This window comes from Cebidichthys violaceus, unplaced genomic scaffold (assembly GCF_023349555.1).
Source record: "Cebidichthys violaceus isolate CVI_PGR_0920_01 unplaced genomic scaffold, fCebVio1.0.p SCAF_8, whole genome shotgun sequence".
Lineage (NCBI taxonomy): Eukaryota > Metazoa > Chordata > Actinopteri > Perciformes > Stichaeidae > Cebidichthys > Cebidichthys violaceus.
In genome coordinates this window covers 4,743,686-4,765,973 of record NW_027176964.1, presented here as the reverse complement: position 1 = coordinate 4,765,973, position 22,288 = coordinate 4,743,686, and the positions used below count along the sequence as shown (strand labels likewise).

Below are 22,288 nucleotides of genomic sequence, written 5' to 3'. Positions count from 1 at the left end.
ACTGTGGAGTAACATTTTATTGCATGCATGTGTGTTTGTATCACACATGCATGCACAAGACCCCACTGATTCATAGCTGGTGTCGCCAACGCGCCAAGAAATGCACCAACGAAGCGAAGTGAAGGAGACTGACAGCTAGCATTGATGTACGCAATGAGAGATTTTAAATATCTAAAGAATCGGCTTTACAGATGTTTTATTAGGGAAGATATGCATTCAACATATTCATTAAACCCCGAAGACACATTTTTGTAGGAAACAATGTAACTATAACTTTTTTTTGATTCCACAGAAACTTTGCAGGGTGCCTTTAGGGTTTGATTAAGTTAGGACAACTCGGTTAAAGTTGGTGCTGATTTTTTTTAATGATTTTTTAAACAAACTAAGACTACAACGGACAAAGTATTTTTTAACTTTCAGCAAAATTTATTTAAAAAAATAAATAAAAATAAATAAAAGATGCTCCTCGTCTTGCACACACTTCTCGTGTGTGCGACCTCTTCATAGTCGTGCTGCCATTTTTAGTTGCCACAGACTTATTAATAGTGTCATAGTTTCACTTTGTTAAAAAAATGTAAGCATCGGTCATTTTAAGGGTTGGATGAAAGGACCAGTTTTTCTGTTGGGATGAATTTACTCTCTGGTCAGATCTCATGACAGCACAACACTGCGGTGAAAGTCTCCCTTAAGAGGTTAGAGGTCAGGGTCTGCTACAGAAGCCTTGGATTCAGTGTCTTGTGCAAGGCCCCCTCAACAGGGCAGACTCCAACTTAGAGCACAGAGGCCTAAGCCTTGGGTTGAAGAATCCCCCGCGATCTCATTACACCATCCGGCCATGCATTATGCACCACGCAGCCCCAACTCTGGGTAGCAATGTTCTGCAGTCTCCCAAGGCTGTTGACATTTTCAACCCGTTCAATTGTCTCCCCTCTTGAGATATGAGACTCAGACGAGTCACATATTACCTGGACAAAGCATCAACAGTTAGCCATTGTTCCCAACATAATGCGCAATTAGGTAAAACTCAGGTGACCGGGGCAAGATAAAGCACGTAGTTGCAGAGCGCGCCCGGGGTCCTCCGTCTTCCAGCTCAGACGGTAATTAAAGGTCCAACAATAGGCGTCCTGGGATGTGCATGGGCCTTTTTCCCCATGGCTAACTGATGGACTGTCTGACTGCCACCAATGCAGCAGGAAATTCATGCAGGAGTTCCGTTTTTTTCAACAATATCAGCGTCCGTCTTGCGTGCGTTTATCTGCATTCTCTCAGATTCTGCAATGTCAAATGTGTCAGGTTGTCTTCTAACTCACACCTTAAACAGCTTCCGAGTGCTGTTCAGGGCTCACCTTTGATATCACATGCTCTCTACGGAGTCCTTTATGGCTCCAAGCTGGTCTTAAATCAGCACTCCCATATTAAGAGACTGACTATCTGTCTCATGTGTAACTACTGGCTTTCTGTGCAGTAACAGGTTCTTGCTGCATTGTTTTGCTGATTCTCGAGCTGCTTGCATCTGCTGCCAAGCAACATTAGAGGTCTGTATCTTACGTACAGAACATCATGGCAACAACATCACTAACTCTGGGAGCAAGTGACTGAAAATAATTGTAATTATCAAACATATTGCAGCTGCTGTTGTTCGAAGACCAGCAGCAGAAGTATTAATCATAAGTCTGTTCCATAGATTTTGCATAAAGATGCGGATGACGTGACAGTTACCCAATAGTGAAACCAAAACATCTCCATTGCCCCCTGGTGGCTGGCTGCAGTATAGGTCATAAACCCTGCCCCCTTCATGTTAGAGGATGGGACAAATTAAATCAAACTAGCCTACACTTCAAGTGCATTTTTCCTAAAGATGGTTACTGCCATTCAAGGTAGTTATTGTATGTTTAAGTGTTCATTTTTCTATATAAAGGGGGTGTGGCATCACAATTGACAGCTGCGATGGAGGGGAGCTTGAACTTTAAATTCTCTGTTTCAAACATAAAGAGCTGTATTATAACGATCTTCATATAACGACTAGATCACTCAGTGTGTCGCTGGCTAGTTTAGCAACATTTCCCATCATGACAGTATAAGGGTTAGCCAGCGCTGTCTGCTCGTCGGGCGTGATCACGTCAGTGTCAGCAGACAACGTATCTGACACACGAATTACGAGTCTGTGTAATAGAACATGCGTCATAAATGTATTCATAGACATATTGTGCTTAGTTGTTGTGTCTTTCTAGCCAAACAGCTAGTAATCGCCGTGCAAACTCCGGCTCCAGATGTGCAAGATGGCAGCTCAAGTATTTCTTCTCGCTTTGGGTCTCGAGTGGATATTTTTGTAGGTTGGAGAATCTGACAAAAGTTACCATAGTTTTCGAGCCAGCTAATATCAGCTGTATGACTTAATGTTTGTGTGGCTTACAGCCAAGCTGTTTGATATGCTTGCTGCTCCCACAGGGATCAACCAGTGAATTATTGGTCTCTTTGAAGTCATTTCAGCTCGCAACACTGCCTATCTCGTGCTGCATTATGCGCTTTTCTGGAGCTTCTGATGGGCACATTGCTGTCATACCCAGTGCAGGAAAAACACAAGTTGTGATATTTGGACAGCGCTCTCTGCAGCAAACCGACCTCTCGTGTAGCAGGTGAAACGCCAGCTCCTGCCCTAGTTTAGGTCATATTTGGAATCATATCCTGTTTGTCATCTACACTTGTAGAAACAGAATATCTTGGTTATTACCATAGCAACAGAGTTTTACACAACAGGTGGTTTTCATGTCTAACGGATTCCTGCTGTTATCCGCTACTTTGCATTCTCATATTTTGGCTTGTCTGTGTTATTGTAAATACACGGTGGCATATAGCCTTCATGTGGGACTTGCATTGGTGCTTTCTCTTCTTTTTATTCAGGGTTTTCCTTTAATTCCTCCCCCTGCATCTATTTAAAATGTAGAGCATCACAATACCCCTGCCGTCCACCTCATTCGGTATTACAAATGCATTTCAGAGTCAGTGTTGTCTCAGTAGAAGGCAGAAAGAAGAGGCATCATTCCCAAAATTCATGATTACTATAAAGCAAAGTGGAGCGGCAGTGATTGATGATCAGAGAAATGAAGAAGAGAATGAATATCGATGGGGCTTCTGGGGAATAAAGCAAGTCTGCTTTTCTTTGAATGGTCAAGTAAAACTTGTCACATTCTAATGCTAATTTTAGACTTCATTTAGATGACTATAAGCTTTTCAAAAGTGCAGCGTCGGCAGTTGTGACGAGAGTGCAAATGGAATTGTAGCTGACAAACCGCGATTGATGTCTAAATTACATTAATGCGTAAAAATATCATAAGTCATCCACTTTTGTTGCCATTAAGTTTGTGTTGTTTTTATGTAAAATGCTCCTGAGTGAATTAACAACCACGCCGTCGCTTTAGCTTGTGGCTGCATTATTGCACGATGCTTTCCAAGAGCTATAAAAAAAAAAAAATGGCCTTCGCTTTCATTTCTTTGTTGTTTTTGTGTGTTTTTTTCATTTATGGGTGGTTCTATTATCTAACAGCTCTGTCTACAAGAAGGCTGGCCATTGTGGTCAGAACAGATAACAGATAATATGCAGGGCATGGAAATAGATGCATTATGTGGCCTGGGTTCAGAATGTGTTTTTTGGGTGGATGAAATGACAGGATTTTCATTGCTATCTCTGGCATTCACTCTTTTAAGCCCCCCTCATTGGATTTAGCAGAGCTCTCCCTCTCTCTCTGTATTATATTCCCACTTTCATTCCCCACCTCTCTATGTATTTCTATTGTTCTCCGTCTCCCTTGTCTGAGTATCATATTCCCTTTCTCCGTCCCCCTCTTCGCATTTCCCTGCTCCTTAATGCAGCGCACCAGTCGGTTGATTTGTGACATTACCTTTTTTTCCCTCTAGGAATAGCACCAAATAGCCAAAGTGCGCTCTTCAAAGCAGCCAAAAAATACCAGGTCACAATGTACAACAGGAGTTGATCATTATTTGAAATTACGGAGCATTACGCATCCAATCTGTTCTTTGATCTGACAGAAATCAACGGCTTTAACAAGTGGTGCTTTTAACAAAAAAAATGTAAGAACCGCATTCAAGTATTGCAATAGAGAGCTTTTACCTGCCTTGCTATTTACCTGATTTGAATTAGGCTGCAGCTCAAATTGGCCCCTCATCTTGACATGTATATTCCCACTTATTGTAAAGATTTGTATTATAGTCCTGGAATGGCAGAGGCCAATGTGTCATACAGTCTAATGGATCCAATTTGTGGCTAAGTAGCATCAGGTTTTTATTTTAGACACCTTTGCTTGGTGGAGCTCCAGGAACGTTGGCAGCCCCGCAATACTAAATGTCTGTCTTTTTTTATATTTCGAATATAAGCTGTTCGGTGAATTTTGGTGGATTAACATTAGATGGGCCATTAAAGGTTACCATGACGTATTTAGAGTAAGATTTTTCAATACAGCCACCTTAAGGCCCTTACACACCGGGGACACAACAAATAAATGAAACAGAAACACATCAAAACTATCCGTACTGGCAGCGATTTTTCAAACCAAAAGGCATTACTAAAAGCCATATGAGGATGTTACATCCGTTCATTGGTTAGATGTGTCTAGAAGCGCCAGTGAGAAAGTACACAAAGGCCCAAATGTCAAGAAGACAATGTACTTCCTCACCAGACCAGGTTGGACCTTGATTCATTCTCTGGCTAGCTGCGAGCAACTGTTGACTGTTGCCATTGTTGAATCAGAAACTATGGAGGAAACAAATATTGTAGCCGTAGAGACCGGACAAAACGTATAAATGTATGTTTATAAACCATATAGTACAAACGATAGTGAGGCTGCCGTATTAACGCAGGCATATGATGTTATATTGAGTGTTGATGGAGCTGCTACAATGTGAGCAAAGCCTAGCACCAATCGATGCAAGCTCCATTGAGAAAAGAAGCATTTTAAAAGTTATTTGCTTGTGTTGTCTTTTGGAGAGAACAAAGAAAACTTTATAGAAATCGGCATATCTTATTTAGTTTTTTCGGCATTGCTTTTCGTCCATTTATTGTAATTAAATCACAGCAAAATCTGTGTATTTTGTGTTCATACAGCTGTAGTAAACCAGCCGACGTGTGGCTTGCTAGATACGGTGAATACACCTCGATGAAATTGATGAAGCACCTCCAGATGATGTTTGAACCCCGACAAGACAGCGTTTAGTTTCCAGGGATATTTGGGATTTCCATGTGCAAAGCAGCAGTAGTGGTTATTTCTTCCATTACATTACATTACATTACAGTCATTTAGCAGACGCTTTTATCCAAAGCGACTTACAATAAGTGCATTCAACATTGGTAATCAAAAGAACTACTAGTCACCAGAAGTCATAAGTACATTTCCTTTTCCAAACAAGCATCTAAGAGCATGAAGCAGAGCATAACTCAGAGCCAAAGTACAGTGCAGAAACAAGAAAAACAGTTAGTGCTATAAGTAATACGAATACAATAAGTGCAACAAGCTAGTATGAATACAATAAGTGCTAAGTGGAAGGCTCAGGGTAGCACTTCCTGAAGAGGTGGGTTTTCAGCCTGCGCCGATCCGTGGTTGATGAAAAAAATGGCTTAGTTGACAATGGTTGTAGCTGTCAGGGAGACATGTGGATGTGTTGAGTTTGTATGGTGCTGTATGTGGTGCCTCAGGATGTCGTGGTTCGTCATGTAATGTCGCGAGGTGGCGGGCCACACCCAGAGTTGACATGGGCCGTTGCATTGTGGGTCGTTTGCTGGCGCGAAAGCAGAGAAGAGTGAGCGACCCCAGTTTGAACGGATTCTGCGCGTGGTCGGGGAGGTGCACACGTTTTCACGGTGTCTGAGATGCTGAAGAGAGAGAGAGAGAGAGAGAGAGAATGCGGAGAATAAAAGGCATCAATACATCAGTACGAAGCGTCGCCATTCTTGCTGGACCAGTGTAGCTACAATGGTTTTCATAAGCAACTCCTCTCTGGCGCGTCCAGCGTAAATTGTGTGAATGACGCGAATAAACACGAATGATCCCGTGAGTAAACTCCAGCGAGTAACGTACCGCTCAGCGCTTGGTGTGAACACAGCATAAGCCTTGGAGTTGGGACAGATCGTGTTCACACCATAAAAGAACCGCTCCAGAATCCGTTTATGACTGAGCAGAGACAACTTTGTCCAAAGGGGTCTTGCAGCGGTCTTTTTGTTCCGCACCTGAGTATGATAGTTGTGTTTGGTTCTGCCGAAACAAATCACACCAACCAGAGTCCAAATCCACAAGATGAAACTCCACAGGTTTGAAAATGACCTGAAACCTTTCTGAGATAATGCAGTGTTGTTGCTGAGTTGCAGTGTCCTTCATTTGGGATTATGCAACATGTTTGGATTTTGTGAATATCAAAAGGAGCAAAGAATTAGTACAATAACATATTAGATAGCGCCAACAGTGTCTTTTAAAATTAATGAATGACATCTGCGGCCTTGTATTGGTCTTGTATATTCAAAGGCAACAACTATAGCGCTGATCCCTGAGCAAGCCAGACTCAAGGGCTGTTTTGTAAACACACAAACTAAGCCACACATTCACACGGCATTATATCATTAGCGGTGATGAAGTGCCACGCCATGGCGTGACCTGTAGCAGGCAAGTTGATCACGCCGTCAATTAGTGCTCTCCCTCGGTCCACTAATTACGCTGTCACATCCCATTGACGCGCCGTAGAGATTCGACGAGGGGAGAAAAAAAAAAAAAAATTTCTGTGTTTCCTGGGCCAAGAGGTCAATGAGCTGTTTCAGATACTGAGGTTTGATGAGATGTACCTTGTGGCCAGAAGGAGGAGGAGGAGGAGGAGGAGGAGGAAGACTGCTTTGTAGCCAGAGAGGCAGGGGAGAGAAAAGAGAGAGGAAGGGGAAGGCTGCGGCTCGGTTGTGAGGGATGGCAAATTATAACTGCTGGCTTGATTTCCATGAAATTCTGCACAGACATTCATAATCCCCAGAGGATTAAACTTTGGTGATCCACCGACTTTTCCTCTAGCGCCCACACCACGGTGTTGACATTTGTGGTTTTGAGTGAAACAATCCAACAACTATTGGATGGATCGCCATGACATTTTGTAAAAGACATCCGTAGTGCCCAGAGGATGAATCTTAAGGACTTTGGTGAACCACTGACTTTTTCATTGTAAGGGAAAGAACTCAACAGCTACTGGACTGGACTGCCATGAAATTCGGTACACACGCTCTACTGTCCGTGCCTAGATGAATTGTTAAGACTTTGGCAATGCTCTGACTTTCCCTGTTGTGACATTATCACGTCAAGAGTCTCTAAGTCTTGCTACTTAACAGATGACTGAAACAATTATTTGAATATCAAAATAGTTGGTGATTAATTTAATCTTCTAGCTTTGGCACTAGAAAATATATATCAAAAGGCTGAGCGTCTTCTGATGAATGGCACGCACCCTGACTCAATGTAGCCTAGTTTAGCCTATTCTCCTCCAAGATATATGTGTTATATCTGCTTCTTCTCTCCGCTCTTATCTGGTTTGGTCCGGTGTGTTTTGATTTCCCCGATAATGCGAGTATATTCCTTTATTTCCCCCATGCTCAGGCAGAAATCAGAACCCATCCGGACTGCTTTATATTCCATCTCTGGCTCCTGTTGATGTAACCACTTGATGATAACACCGCTCGGCTTCTTTTCTTTACGTTTCCAACGAGGTCTCTATGTGAGCACTCAGCTTGCATTTAGTTCTAATGACATCGCATTGTGGGAATTGGTAAATAACAGACATTCGCCTTTACTTTGGGGGCATTTTCTAAGAGCACCGAGGCAACATTTTGACACCAAGGAAAAAAATGCGAGGACCAGTCTGTCTTGCCCTTTAAGAAAACATTGACTCAGCCTCTGACATCAGCACAGACTAGTGATAATAATCCTCATCATCTTGCCTCATCCGAGGTGTGTGTCTCTGATATAAACACACTCCATCCTCCAAGACACCCAGTTTGTGTGATGCATTTGCCTCCTTTATAGCAGCTGTGTGCTGGCTTGTATGTGTGTGTGTGTGTGTGTGTGTGTGTGTGTGTGTGTGTGTGTGTGTGTGTGTGTGTGTGTGTGTGTGTGCACATGTGGGGGTGTATTGTTTGCTATAATAACCCCTGATGAATGAGGAGTCTGCTTTGCTGACTGAGGATCCCATTAACATGTAGCACTTGGCTTCTCCTCGCAATCCGTCACACACCACACGCACACACAGAATGGGGGTAATCAATGGGATGATTTAATAGCATCTGTTCTTTGTCCCCAGGGGAGTGAATAGCATTCATCGCTAGGTTTAGCTTTAGAGGCTTTGGGTTACAGATATGGAGGATTTTGGACCAAATTGCTTTTCATTTTGAATCGTGTTGCACTGTTGACAAGAGAGAATATTGCAATGTGATATTCATCGGTCAATATTGCCAAAACACTGTTGATGAGAGCCTTGAATCATAGCTCTCTTTTTTATCAGCAAAGGTCTTTAAGGAATGGTTTCACATTTTGGAAAAGACACTTTTCCTACCAAGAGTTATATGAGATGATTGATATGGAGAGTGGTATCAAAGCTGCTTTAGCTTAGCATAAAGACTGGGACATAGGAGTTGGCTAGTTTAGCTATGTCTATAGTTTTAAAACTCAGCCCGTTAAAACTCCAACTTCCCTGGGCTTTGTTTACATAGCTGGGCCGGCGGCACGTGCATCAGCGCTGTCATCACTGTTGACGTTGTTAGCCCTATTAGCACCGTTAAGTTAGCTGCTAGCCGGCAGTAGATACACTTTGAAATTCACCATTTCAAATTAATGCGCTGACTACATTTAGTAGAATAGATATTTAGTTTACATTTGAAAATCTAATTTAAACATATTACAAGCGATAGTCTCTTAAATTTCATTCGCTATTCAACTCGCTAATGTTACCCCAGGCACAGTACTCGTGGTCCCTCATTTATTCGTGAAAATATAATTATAATTTGGGGATAATGACATGGCTGGATAGCTAGCTTGTCCTGTTGTTAAACATACAGTCAAATTATATTTACTGTTTTTAACCGTACCCAGTTGTATTGACTTTGAGTCTTGCTAGCACATATTAGTAAGACTTTACTGGAACAACTGACTGGGCTATAAGAGTTTTTAGGATTCCAAATCAAGCAGTCTTTACAACTGTGCAATCGAAGACATATAAATGACAACTCTACCTCCATAGACAGGGTGAGGGGGTTAACCCTGCGGCCCAAGAATCATAAAGGACGTGGATCTATTGCAGTGAACAGTATTGAACATGTGTCAGAGAAGCTCCAACTGAAGGAAACACCCTGACTAACACTTCACAGCTCGTGGTTGCGCTGGAAGGATGCCATTTGATTGAAAAATATATAAGGTTCTGTTCCACAGTATAGATATGTCTCTTCTTAGACATTTTGGCACCTACTGCACTCTGTGTTTTTGCTTCATATTCTTTCCCTTAAAATGAGAGCAAGTGAGTGTAAAAACCTCCCACCATAGCGTTGTAGTGTATCGAAGCACAAGTGGGGAAACTGCAGCACATGGCAGCAATCCAGCCCAGATAATTATGCACAGTAGCACAATCGATTCTACTTAAAGGAAAAATTTGGATGGGCAATATCTGTTGCCGTTTTTGTTAATGAGCATTTTAATCCCAAGATGTTCCACCGTCAGTTGACAGTTATTGACAGTTAAGGCAGTTATTGAGCCATTTAGAAACTGGATGACTTTTTGATTCATGTTTCAGGTGCCTCAGTTGTAGGCCCGCCGTGTCGACTGTCAGACAGTATAGCAGGTACATTTGAAAGCAGCATACTCACCATACAGGGCTTGGGGATGAGCATCTAATGGAGCTGTATATTGGGTATAACATGGTCTGCCACTGTTGCAGATTGCTGCTGCCGACAATCGGTACGGGTGAAAAGGCATAAGGAAAGCTTGAAACAAGTGGTGAATGACATCACCAAACAGTAGCTAAAAAATTGTTGCTAATTGAAGTACCTGAGGTTTATGTTGTGCTGTTAATGCCAAATTTACGAGAATCCACTGAAAAGAGTTGAGTTGTTAAAAATTTGACAAAGTATAGAATGATTGCCCTAAGCAGGGGTGAATTAAACGTCAAGATTTTCACTCACTGTCTGTATGACGTGGGTGTTAACCAAGTGAAGCCGATGCAGAAGTGTCTTAAAACTTGCATTATCTCTACTGACCAGCAGGGGATGCAAAAAGAAGTCAGATTGTATAGAAGTTGATGAGAAAATGACCCTACTTCTCACTATGGTCTCAATCTCTAGTTTCAGGTCTTCTTCAATACAGCATGATGTTCATTTAGTAAATTATGGTCCATTTAGAGTCAAATAGACCATAAAGCGGAGTATGCTTTAGGGTGGGTTTACTGTGATTGACAGGTCGCTGCCACTACCAAAAATGCAATGATTGATTCATTTTTTACTTCAGTGTGCTGAAATAATAAATGAATGAAAAGCTATGTGCACTTACATGAGATGGTAGATTTTATTTAGGGTAAGACAGGATGGTATCCTTGTTTAAAAAAAGAAATCTGCCATGTATTTAGCCAGACAATAAAATCTTTCGGAGTGTATCATATTGGTTTCGATAAATAAATAAGATATATAAGGTTTTCACCAGACTACATACTCTTCAAACCAGTGTTTTCCTTGCATTTCCTGTTTTATAACAATACTTTAAAGGCGGTAGGCGGTTTGCAGCATGTGAGGCTGATGGAAGTGCTGTTATAGTGTCTCACCAACAAACAAAACAATGAAATGTCTCATATTTCTAATCTTGTTTGCCGTCTGTTGTTTGTCTCTTGCAGCTCAGCAGATGAGAAATTTCGCTGGAACAACCAAGGTAACATTTCTTCTCAAATGCTCTCAAATCACACACTCTGTCTGGTGCTCTAATGTTTGCATTCCGGTACTGCACATTGCTGACTGTGCTATTATATTAGTAGCCATTGTAAAAAAAAAAAATCCCCCATCATGCTCTTACAATGTATTAATGCAATCCTGTAAAAGAACTATTTTGGCTGCAGCGTTTTACAATGCTGAATCAAACTCACTCTCTTGAAAGCTAAATAAACAAAAAAGGCTTGCTCTAACATAAAAAAAAACTTTCAAATCCCCTCACTCCTTGATGGCTGAGTAAAGGTCAAACAGCATTTGCAAATAATTAAGAGTATTTAGTTTAACCTGTTTGTAGAGCCAGACGGGAATGGGTTTTCCATAAAACAGAAAACAAGAATCAATGAGTGCGAGGTCTTTTAGGTGATTTGAAAGTCAAATGAAGACACCTCTCGGGGCTTGACAACTTCTTTGACAGCACTTAAGTTAAAAAACATCCACCCATGCCCGACACCTAGGTCACTCTCCCCCTCTTTGTCAGCCATGTTGAGAGCAGATTGATTGCCTGAGTGCAGGGTTGGCGACCTTTGCCAACAAAGTGGCGACTAAAGGTCCGTGGTCAAAATGTTTCATACCGACGGGCTTTCTGCACCTTCATCCGTCCGTTGCACTGAAGCACCGACCACCGGGCCTCAGAGAGAGAGTAAATTTTCTCTGTCATGAAAAAAGAAAAACCCTCCCTCACTCCAATCTGACTTTTTTTTATCTCGGCATCGCTCACAAATCATTAAAAACCCATCACTTTTGATCAAGCGGGTTTGAAAATGAGTAATGCCTGGAAAGGCTGAGAGTATATCCGGTGTAACGCCACAGACGGCACTGAATTGGAAATGTTTCCCCAACAGCGTCAACATCATCAGTCTGCAATCGCGTCATTCCAAGTCAATAAAATCCGCCTCCTAAATCCACTCAAAGGGCCTCTGCTTTTACCATCTCTCTCTCTCAATAAGAGATTAATGTTGCTCCTCAGACTCATTTGTAAGTTGTATCCCCCTTGGCAGCCCTCTCGAACTTGGAAGACACTGGGCATGTTATGTGCCTCGCTCTGGCAGACAAACGGCCTGGTATCTAAGAACAAGGCGGCTCCTCACAGACCTAGATCCCACTGGATTTGTTGCTGAATTATCAGTTAGGTTTTTTATACCCATGACCCAAAGGGTCATCCTCACACTTAACTCCGTGATGAGACACGAGTGGGGCCGCTTCTTCGGTCGCCAATTAGCAGCTGAATGAGAATGAATTTTAACTTGCATGTTCTAATTGAATTTCGATGGGTGAGGTGTGGAAAGGATAAGTCAAAGTTTTCAATATTAACTCAAATGATCAGAGACTTAATGTGCAGGTTATTGTAAAGACAATAATGTAGTTTTAACCCCTTGAACCTTTGGCTGTTTTGCTCAGTTTTTACTTACTGTTCACATTCTAACGACATTAACACTACAAGTCTTAGCTAGCTTGCTACAAATTGTTATTTTCAAAATAAGTTAGGCTACTACTCAGAAAGGCCATGAATTTGCAATTTTCTCAGTGGTGCTATGGAGGTTTTCTTTTAAGCAACGTTTCAAGCAAATCAAAATGATTTGGATATTTATTTGCCGACATGTTTTGAAAACACAAACTATCTGTATGTGAATAGAGATGGTTTCCAAGCATTCCATGGTTGTTGATGGGACATTCTGAGCAAATTGTTTATTAGCATTTATTAGTCATTTTGTTTTTATTTCCAAAACCCTATCCTGGACAGTAAGCATTGCTAGCTTAGCACTCTTTTTTTTAACCTTCATTTCTTTGGGGTGAACCTGCACCGCAAAATGTCATGCTGCATTAGTTCTCTTGTGCACTGTAACAATGGATGCACAGACAACAATCACTTGGTTCTTTGATACTGGAAAAAAATGTATCAAAACATGATGATTATGAGACATGATGTAAAATTCAGTTTTATATGATTTCTAAATGGATTTATTGATATCTATCCTCATTGTACGCCTTGCAGATGTTAGTTCCAACGTCTGCATAGTGTGTTTCCATTTCCATTATGAGAATGATGTGTTTTGGGAAGATTTGTGTCATTTGGGTTCAAGACCTTTACTTCTATTGAAATAGCCTTCACAAAGCACATATTCTTCAGTTAATTTGTGTAACCGCAAATTCAGCCATGAGTGTTGCTAAAGTCCTACGCTGCACTGTAGAAGGATGGAGGAGCAGTTTGCAGGTGGTAGAAGAAGCTGAGTCTTTGTCTCAAGTCGGTTTTTTTTCTCCCCATTTCCGTTCATGCAGATGGACAGAAGGACATCGAGGAGGAGCTGACGACAGGCTTGGAGCTGGTGGACTCCTGCATCCGATCGCTCCAGGAATCGGGCATCTTGGACTCACAGGACACGTCTGCAGGAGACAGTAAGGCCAACGTTACGATACTGAGGGTTTTCATTTTCTTTACCGAGACGGCCCAAGAAGGATAGCGTAGGAGAGAATAGATCAAAATGTAATCAAAGACCAGCTGGGATGGATATTTTGCAGCACTGGAGTCTCCAGGTCTTTTTAAAAAGTGGAAAGTCCTTCCTTGAATAAACAGTGAAAAGAAGACAATTAGACCTTTTTTTTACTCAATTTAATCAAGCCTGTGAGATAATTTTTTTCACTCAAGCACTTGTTCTAATTAGGATGTTCTACCCAAAGGCTGAACAAGTGGTTGTCTTTCATTAAATTTCATCACATCTTCCGAAAGTGTTACTTCTGCTTGAAAAATATGAAATAATTTTAAGGACACGTAAAATGGATAAGAGTGGTGATCAATTTGTCTGTTAGTGTGTGCAGCTTTATTACATTTTTGCTTTGATGTGAGGGTCACATAGCCTACCTTTTCTTTGTCTGTTCACCCATGGTAAATGTTAATGCTCCATGCTACCAAACACATTTTAAATATTTAAATGTGGAAAACCAAATGCAGAAGCTTCCATAAGCTGGATATATTCTGAAATGGTAGCCAAGCAAAACTGAACTTAATTCATATTGAAAAATGTTGTCACCTTAAATCTGCAGTAACATATTTTAACCACTTGGGGGCGGCAAAAAGCAGATGTAACACAACAATGACATATCAAGTTATAAAGCTCATATGGCATATGATAACGTGTTAGCAAGAAGTTTCCTTTTTACATATCCAGCAAACTTGGAGCAACATTAGCATACATTTGAAGCCAATGAATATAACTCCAGTACTTTTTACTCTACTTGCTCTGTTTTAGTTTCCACTAGAGATCCTTGTGTGGATGCATAAATCATCCACCCGCCACCCACTAAAATTAATGAATTCCTCCGATTAATTTTGCTCCCCCTCTCTACCAGACCTAGGCTATGTTGTTTTTTAAATTATGTTTTTAAGTTTATTGATGTATGACGATTAATTTGAATGATTAAAAGGCTGCTGTCGGTAATTGTAAAATTGTCCATGCACTCAGTGATGTCAGTGCAGCAAATAACGTGGGACATTTAAGCAGCAAAACTAAAAACTGTCGGCTAGTTAAAGACTTGACAGAGGAAACATAAATAGACATTTAGCTTATGAGATAATTAATGTGGTTACGCTGCTCTTCAATGTGCATACCAGCACCAGACAGCGGCTTTGTTGTGCTCTCTGCTATGTTCACATTTTAGAGAATGTAATTATTGTGATGCTTTTAAAGAACATAATTAAAAAGATGTATTATGTCACCCCAATGGCAACCCATCCGCTATTAATCGTAATGTAAATTTTTTTATGACCAGAGCCACCCGATCAATAAATTAACCACGGTGCTTGTTAGTGGTGCAGCGGATCATAAAACTCACGGTTCGGATCGGATCGCGGATCAGAGTCACGGATTAGATCAGCACAAAAGAAAAAAGGGAGAAAATATAACTATGATATATAACTAAAGCACGTAACTAGAAAATGCGAGTATTACAATGTAAAAAAGTGATGTAATTTTTAACCGTAACAAAGACTTGATTTTGCAACCAATCATGTTGTGCGGAATGTCCGTATTCAAAACGTGAATCCCGGTATTTGGTCAACTGCTTGCGTAAATCTATTGAACCTTTTTGCAACTGCTGCAAATTTGCATCGTGAATTTTTTCATCGCGCCTTTAAAGGCCTCAAGAGAGATACTGAGACAAAAAGTTCCACAACTGTTGTGTTGTTTCAATTTCAGAGTGCAAACTAGTTGTTTGTGAGAGCTGTCGGTGAGATCTTGAACTCCTGTGACTCCACTCTCATCTTTTTTTTTTTTTTTCGTTCAGTCCCAGGGATGATACCCATGTCTCATGTATAGGCGACCCCATGAGGGAGCGGTAGCTGTCAAGAGACATGCAGAGTCATGCCAGTAGTTTAAAATGCTAATCCATCCTCGCTGGGGTGTCAGCTGGCCTGCTGTTCACAGGGGCAGAGAGCGGAGGCACACACACACACATGCACATGGACACATGCCAGTATACAGCACAGGCACATAATGCCATAAATGTGCATGCATATATAATAACACATGAGGCATGAATCATAACCAGGCATGAAAATAAACCCAGAAGAACACAGGCCTGCATGCATACTTTGTTTATGCCCACACGCAAAGCACTGGCAGATACACACGTGCATGCAAAACTAGGAATAGTAATTCTGTTTGATGTTTTTTGATGTTTAAATAACAGTTATGTAAGCGACCACCTGACTAGTCCAAAAATAAAAGAACTAAAGTGCAAGCAAGAGGCAGATAGAGAGAGACAAAGGGACATTTGAGAGAGAAAAATCACCCAAACAACGTAGCTTTAAATTACTCTTTGCTAATCCCTTACCCCAAACATTGATTGTCAAATATTGATTGTTCAATCATAGCTTAGCAACTATAACTCGGCACAGCGTTGGATACATGTCAAAGTGGTGTGCATGGGGCTGTAGGAAGAGAGATACTCTGCATTTAAGTGTATGACGAGTGGTGTCTTTTTTGTGCCAAACATCAAAGCTCAAGAGCAAAACTGAAAGGAATGGATTGAACATAAACAGCAATGGTTAGCATATCCAGTCAACTAGCTTTCCACCTCACCGCAGTAACAAAGTGTTAATACCAAAGTCAAGGAGCATGTCATTGACTTACTGGCATCAGTACCTTTTGGTTTGTGGGGGTCACAGGCTCTGTTACGGTCCTGCATGCTAACAGAGTTTATGCTAACGTTAGCGCTCTGCGCTGTTCTTCATTGAATTTGGGGAAGTTTACCTCCCATTCAATGTTTACCCCAAGACGGTGTCATATTTGCCAAACAGTAAAAGCTTTTCTCTTGTGTCATCAAGTCAAACATGGTCATGTTCAAAATAAATGATCATTCCTATTATACATGAAACACAAATATGTCTATAGCCGTTGGTGAATGCTGAGTTTTGAGGGCCATCAACTGCATGATCAAAAACCTTTTGAAGGATTCGAAATGAGTCAGCTGGAAACATTTAAAAGTCAACCAGATACAGTGTTTTTTGACCAACTCATGGACATTCTTAATTGGCAAACTAGCTACAGCTGGTAACAACTACAAGTGAATGTTGTCATCGGCTGGAAAAAATTGACAGTTGCTGCCTTGAACAGACCCTTCACTAAGTCCGGCCCCTCAAACGCAGACTGGCCAATCATAGCGTAGCACTATGCGGCTCTGCTCCAAAGACTCTAATGCAATTGTGTCAGATTTTGTTCATTTTCAAGCTGGTTTTGTGGTCATGGTTAAACGTTTTGTAATAATGATACCCGTTACCAGGAGAGGTTGGAAGGAGACATACGTTTCGACAATGTTACGTTTCTACGTAAAATGTGCGTTAGCACATAATTAATTAGTGTTAGCACTTCTGTGCTACGCTAGCGATTGAAAGTTTACTGAATGTAAACACCTGCTGCTTTTGTTTTTTAATGATTGTAACAGTAAATGAAGAACTACCTGGCTTTAACAGTGTTGTTCATTAATATCATTGTCTTCTGTGGTGGTTCACTTTTACACTGTGATCTGTAGGCTTTATCTTCTACCTTTATCTTTTTAACCTGTTTTCACTGCTGAATCAGTTTGACATCCTGATATATCCTTCAATAGAATAACCTTCTCTCTGCTTCTCTCTGAAATCAGTTTTGCATTGTTCCCAAAAAATGTGATTATATTTATTCAGGGAGTGCAGTTTGTGACCGTGTGGGCTCCATGGTAGCTTCTGACAGTTTGACGGAGTAGCAGCGGGCTGGCGGGGCGTAGCAAAGGGTCAATTGGGAAGCTTGCATTGTCTCCCTCAGTCTAAAAAATATGGACTTATTGTTTGGAATTGTGCGCGGTGAATCTGCTTGTTTCATTGTGGTTAAGAAAAGAAGAAGCAAAAAAGCTTGTTTCAAATGTCCATTTAAGCACACAAGCATATGGGCGTTATTTAACACACAGCCAAATGCATACAAGCATGAAAAGAAGCCTTATACCCTAGCACGTACAACAAGATACACACACACAACACACACACAGCAGCAAAATCCACTCCTTTACTCAAGCTGCTGAGCAGATCAGTGCGACACAGCGACAGAGTACACCGAGAGTCTTCATGCTTCTTACCGGCTATGCTTGCCAGTGTGCATGTTAATCTGTGTGTATACGACTATGTTGCACGCAGCTACTTTTGACCGTGCATGCTGTTATGTGTGTGTGTGTATTCCAGACTACACATGCCTCCAATGGGTATCTAAAAATAGACAACCGATGAAATATTAAAATGTGTCAATAGAGAACACTGGTTGTGATGCGTAAAGAAAAAGCCACGCAACAACTTTTTTTTTTGCGTGTGTGTGCGTGACGGGGGATACAGATTCATGAGCCCGAGCAGGTCTATCAGAGCCACAGCTACAGGCGTGCAGGTATATTTTTTATATATATGCAGATATGGCGCGTTCACGAAAGCGTTCACGGAGCAGGAGAGAGCAAGATGCGTGTATGCGTGTGTTCACTCAACTCTGAAAAGATGATTGAAATGCACAGGAAGAGATCCTCTCACAGCACCCCATTGCTTTCCTGCTAATACACTAACACACACACACACACACACACACACACACACACACACACACACACAAACATTCCCTCTCTCTGCCTCAGATGGATTCAGTGGAGCCTTCAGGTTTTTTTTGCCATCTGAGCGATAATGTATTTATGAGGCCCTCTTCGCTTCCCTGAAGGCTCCGCTACCCACATGAAACGCACCTAAAGTGGCAAAGAAAAACTGCGGAAAACATCCCCTGGCATTGTGCACGCAGCCGGGTACGTGTGCGCGAGTGTGTGAATCCATCCGAAAGCAGGCATGGAGTACACATTCTTCCATTGCAACACTTGTTTCTGCACGCCCAAGACGGGCCTTAATGGGACACGAAGGCCTTGACCTAGTAAACTCACCCAGCTTAATATCACATTTGTAAATAATGCACAGTCACCAACTACACTGCCTACAGGAGCCATCCGCTGCACTTTGAGTCAACGTTTTCACTTTGGTCGAGGCGCGTTTTTCCGATGCGCTCATCGGCGGTGACACCGTTCGCCGGTGGCCACTGACTTCTGTCCCTCCCATGCTGTTGATATTGACCGCCGGCACACTACGATTGCTCATTCGCTTTAGTTTAATCATCACAAAAACAAGTAAAGTTGCAGCTTGTCTTGTGTGATGCTCTCGCTTTCATTCTTAGACTGCTGGCAACAAAAAAAAATTGTGACATTAGTGGAGATTAAAGGGACAGACGCTGTTGATGGAGGACAGCTCAAGAAGTCCTTTGAGAGTACGAATACTGAGCACCAGCACTTTATAGGTCTATCTGGAGCTGATATAGTGCAGTAAAGTTGTTTTTTTCCAGTGCAATGAGTTGTTTGATAAAAAGCGGTTGTTAAAGTGGCCAGAGTACATTCATGTGTTACTGCAGCAAACTTCTACTGGGGGGGGGGGGGATCAACTATGACATTACATTATTACAAGCTGACATAATGCACCCAGAGAAAAGAAATCACATCCACTCCCACACATTGGCTGAGGCAAATAAGACATTTGAAATAAGACAAAGAGTTAATTTCAGTGAGACGTTACCACTGACTGCCTGACCGATGGGATGGCTGACCAGCTGGTGCAGCTCACCGTAGGTGTAGGCTGACGGATCTCTGATTTGGGATGAATGTGGAAGTAACAGAGCAAGAGTGGTGGTACTAAAATAACCACTCCACTGGAAGGTGTTACACAGCGGTGAATCAGCAATTCTCACACTTTCATTTTCCCAAAAGATGACATAACAAAGTGCAGAAGATGTGTAATGAGCCAGGGACTAAGCTCAGTCATTGGTAATGTTTCACAAAATGAGAAAAAGAAATCATGATAAATGTATCTTCCTCTAAAGGAATAGTTCTTCCTTTCTTGCTCACCCAAAGTTAGTTATTAGCTCAATGTTTTTTGTTTTGTTTTGTTTGTCAGCAGGATTAAGGAAAAAAACTGCTGGCTAGATTTTCATGGTGTAGCATGGGCAAGTCTCAAGTCTGAGCTAGAGTCTAAGTCAAGTATTTCAGCTAGAGTCCAAGTCAAGTCTTTGAGCTAGAGTTCAAGTCAAGTCTTTCAGCTAGAGTCCAAGTCAAGTCTTTCAGCTAGAGTCCAAGTCAAGTCTTTGAGTTAGAGTCTAAGTCAAGTCTTTGAGCTAGAGTCTAAGCCAAGTCTCAAGTCTCTGAGCTAGAATCCTTTTTCCTATAAATATAAATCAGGCATTAATCTATGAAAGCTTTTCGCTGATTAATTTGCCTTCCCAAGCAAATTCACTAGTCACAGTGCTCCCATTGAACATAATGAATTCTGGACAGAACTGTCGTTATTAAACATCCTGGTGTGACGTAAGGGATCGGTATTTACTCTGCTCAAAGAAAGAGAAAGACACCTTTTAAAGTTCTGTAAAGGTACATGGGTGGTTTAAAGGAATAGTTTGACATATTTTAAATACAATTAATGTCTTTTAAATAAACAATTTATAAGGGCATAAATAATGTTTTTATTTTAATACAGACGATGAGGGAGCTTTTGTACTATTAGCCTCATTCTCCTCCTTCTGAATTATGCAGAGGAAATATGGAGTGGAGAAAGAGAAAATCCGGTAACGGGAGAGTGAAGTGATGGAGGCGGAGGGAGTGAGAAAGGTAGATGGAGGAGGGAGTTTTTAAATGGAGTTCAGGTGCAGAGTGAGATTCAAGGGTCACCGAGCATGAGAGGAGAAGAGAGGAGAGGCTAGAGGCTGAAAAAAAACACGGCGGGTAAAAAGCAAATGGGTGTCTCAAAGAGGGCAATTCTATTTCAGCTCTCCATCAACTGTTTCTTCTCCTCTCCTCTTCATTTCAAGGTCTGTTGCAAACCAAGGCAGTTAAATCTGTTGTACTCACATTCATTCACTCCTCATAATAAAAAAAGAAATATATTGTATAACATGTTGGACGTAAACTGGGTTACAAAACGCCTTGGAGGCCATAAACTGAATAAGTCCTGACACAAAGACGGAGTGTTACAGAATTAAAAGTTGTGGAAATACGGTTACATAAAAGCAGCTTGACTGAAGTGAAACCTTTGCCACCCCGAACCCCAACTCCTCTCGTCTCTTGAGTTCACAGTGAAGATACGCTTGTTGTCTAGCTGTGGATTATTTCTCCAGTGCACAGGCACTCTTTGTCCTTTTAATACTTTATGAACCCTTCCCTTCCTTGTCCTTCTCTCTACCATCAGGACAAGGACTTCTGTCCCAAAGCGCTTTGCAGCTCAACCACCAGGATGCCTATGCAGCAGCTGGTTACCATAGTAACCAAGGGCTGGCACTTGGGGAATCGACCTCGGGCCGATGCGGGCAGGTTGGAGGGGCTGTTCACAGCTACAACCAGGTACACTCTGTTATTTTTTTGTTTTTTTGTTTTTACAATTAATCCTTTTCACAATTAATTAACACCTTTTCTTCTTTGTTTATTTTTTGTCCATTTTAAATTTTGTCTTCCTCCCTCCTTCATTTCCGTCTTCCTCCACCCATCTGCTTCTTTACCCTTCCTCTGGCTATTCACCCTCTCTCCTCTTCTTCATGCCTCTGTCTTCTGTTCCACTCACTTCTCACCCCCATTCCTCTCTCTCTCTCTCTCTCTCTCTCTCTCTCTCTCTCTCTCTCCCCCCTCCTCCCATCCTCCCCAATTTACATCTATCCATTCCACCTCCTCCCCACTTGCTGCCTCGCCCCTTTTCATCCCCTCTCTCATCTCTCTCACCGTCTCCAGGTGACATCCAACCGTGCGGCTGCCCACTTTGCGGGAACCGACTCACCCTCCCAGTCCCAGAGAGACTCGTTTGCCCAGCAGGCCCATGGCAGCGCCTTCCACATGCCCACTGACGTCATATCTGCACCTGCCGGACCCCCCATGTATTACTCCTGCGCCACTTTGCCTGCTCAGGTACAAAATCCCTGAAGAGATTACTGTGATGCGTTTATTGTCTTTCGGATGTTTTCTCCACTCCTCTATGTAGCACACTATTGGCGGACTAATTATCGCTTCTATCACCGTGCTACAACAAAGTGGAACCAAGGAGTTTTAGTGTTACTATGGGCCTGTTTTATTGCTATTATTCCTTATACATTTTTTAAACAATAGGGCTTTACTGAAGATTTTGAAAGGTTTGAAAGGTGGCTCTGTAAAATTCTCAAACTTCTCCTGCAACTCAAACCACTTCTCTGCTGTTGATCCGTGTGCGCTTCTCGTCTACAAGAAGAGATTCAGAGCTACAAAGGAGTAGTGGACAAAGTGTATTTTTATGAGACCATACTGTTTGTGGTTTGAAACAATTGTAGCACGTTTTATGCTGGATCGCCCCTGGAATCCATTTTAAAGGTTCGACAGACAAATTTTGCCGCGCAAACAATCCAATCCAAGATCTACTTCACGTTAAGTGGAACAACTTTTGGTGGTTGTTGGACGGGCATCAATTGTACAAATACAATTCTTGAATAAACTGTGAGCAGCCAGGGACTGAGCTAACAAGCTTGCTACTGTCTAGCTTTCAGTTAGAAAGCTAGCCATCTTTATTCACTTTCCATAACCATTTTAATGGATGAAATTATGTACAATTCTGAGAACATGAGTGGTGAATCAAACCAGACAGGTGCCATCCTCTGCAAACAAGCAAGCTACCAGATTTTCAGAGCCACCGGGGACAGTTACCATTGATTAGTCTAAAACTCTTTTTCTGAGTTTGTCTCCCAGACT

The 22,288-nt window shown here is 41.7% G+C and overlaps 1 protein-coding gene across 5 annotated transcripts in view; it reads left to right on the top strand.

The window, feature by feature from the left end:
- Positions 1-22,288, top strand: part of ctnnd2b (catenin (cadherin-associated protein), delta 2b) — a 168,947-nt gene that overhangs the window by 76,618 nt on the left and 70,041 nt on the right. For all 5 annotated transcript variants that reach the window (XM_068738059.1, XM_068738058.1, XM_068738056.1 and 2 more), the window contains 4 exons: positions 10,909-10,943; positions 13,277-13,393; positions 20,772-20,923; positions 21,305-21,478. In XM_068738059.1, coding sequence (XP_068594160.1) covers positions 10,909-10,943; positions 13,277-13,393; positions 20,772-20,923; positions 21,305-21,478 — 478 coding nt within the window. The remainder of the gene's footprint in view (positions 1-10,908; positions 10,944-13,276; positions 13,394-20,771; positions 20,924-21,304; positions 21,479-22,288) is intronic.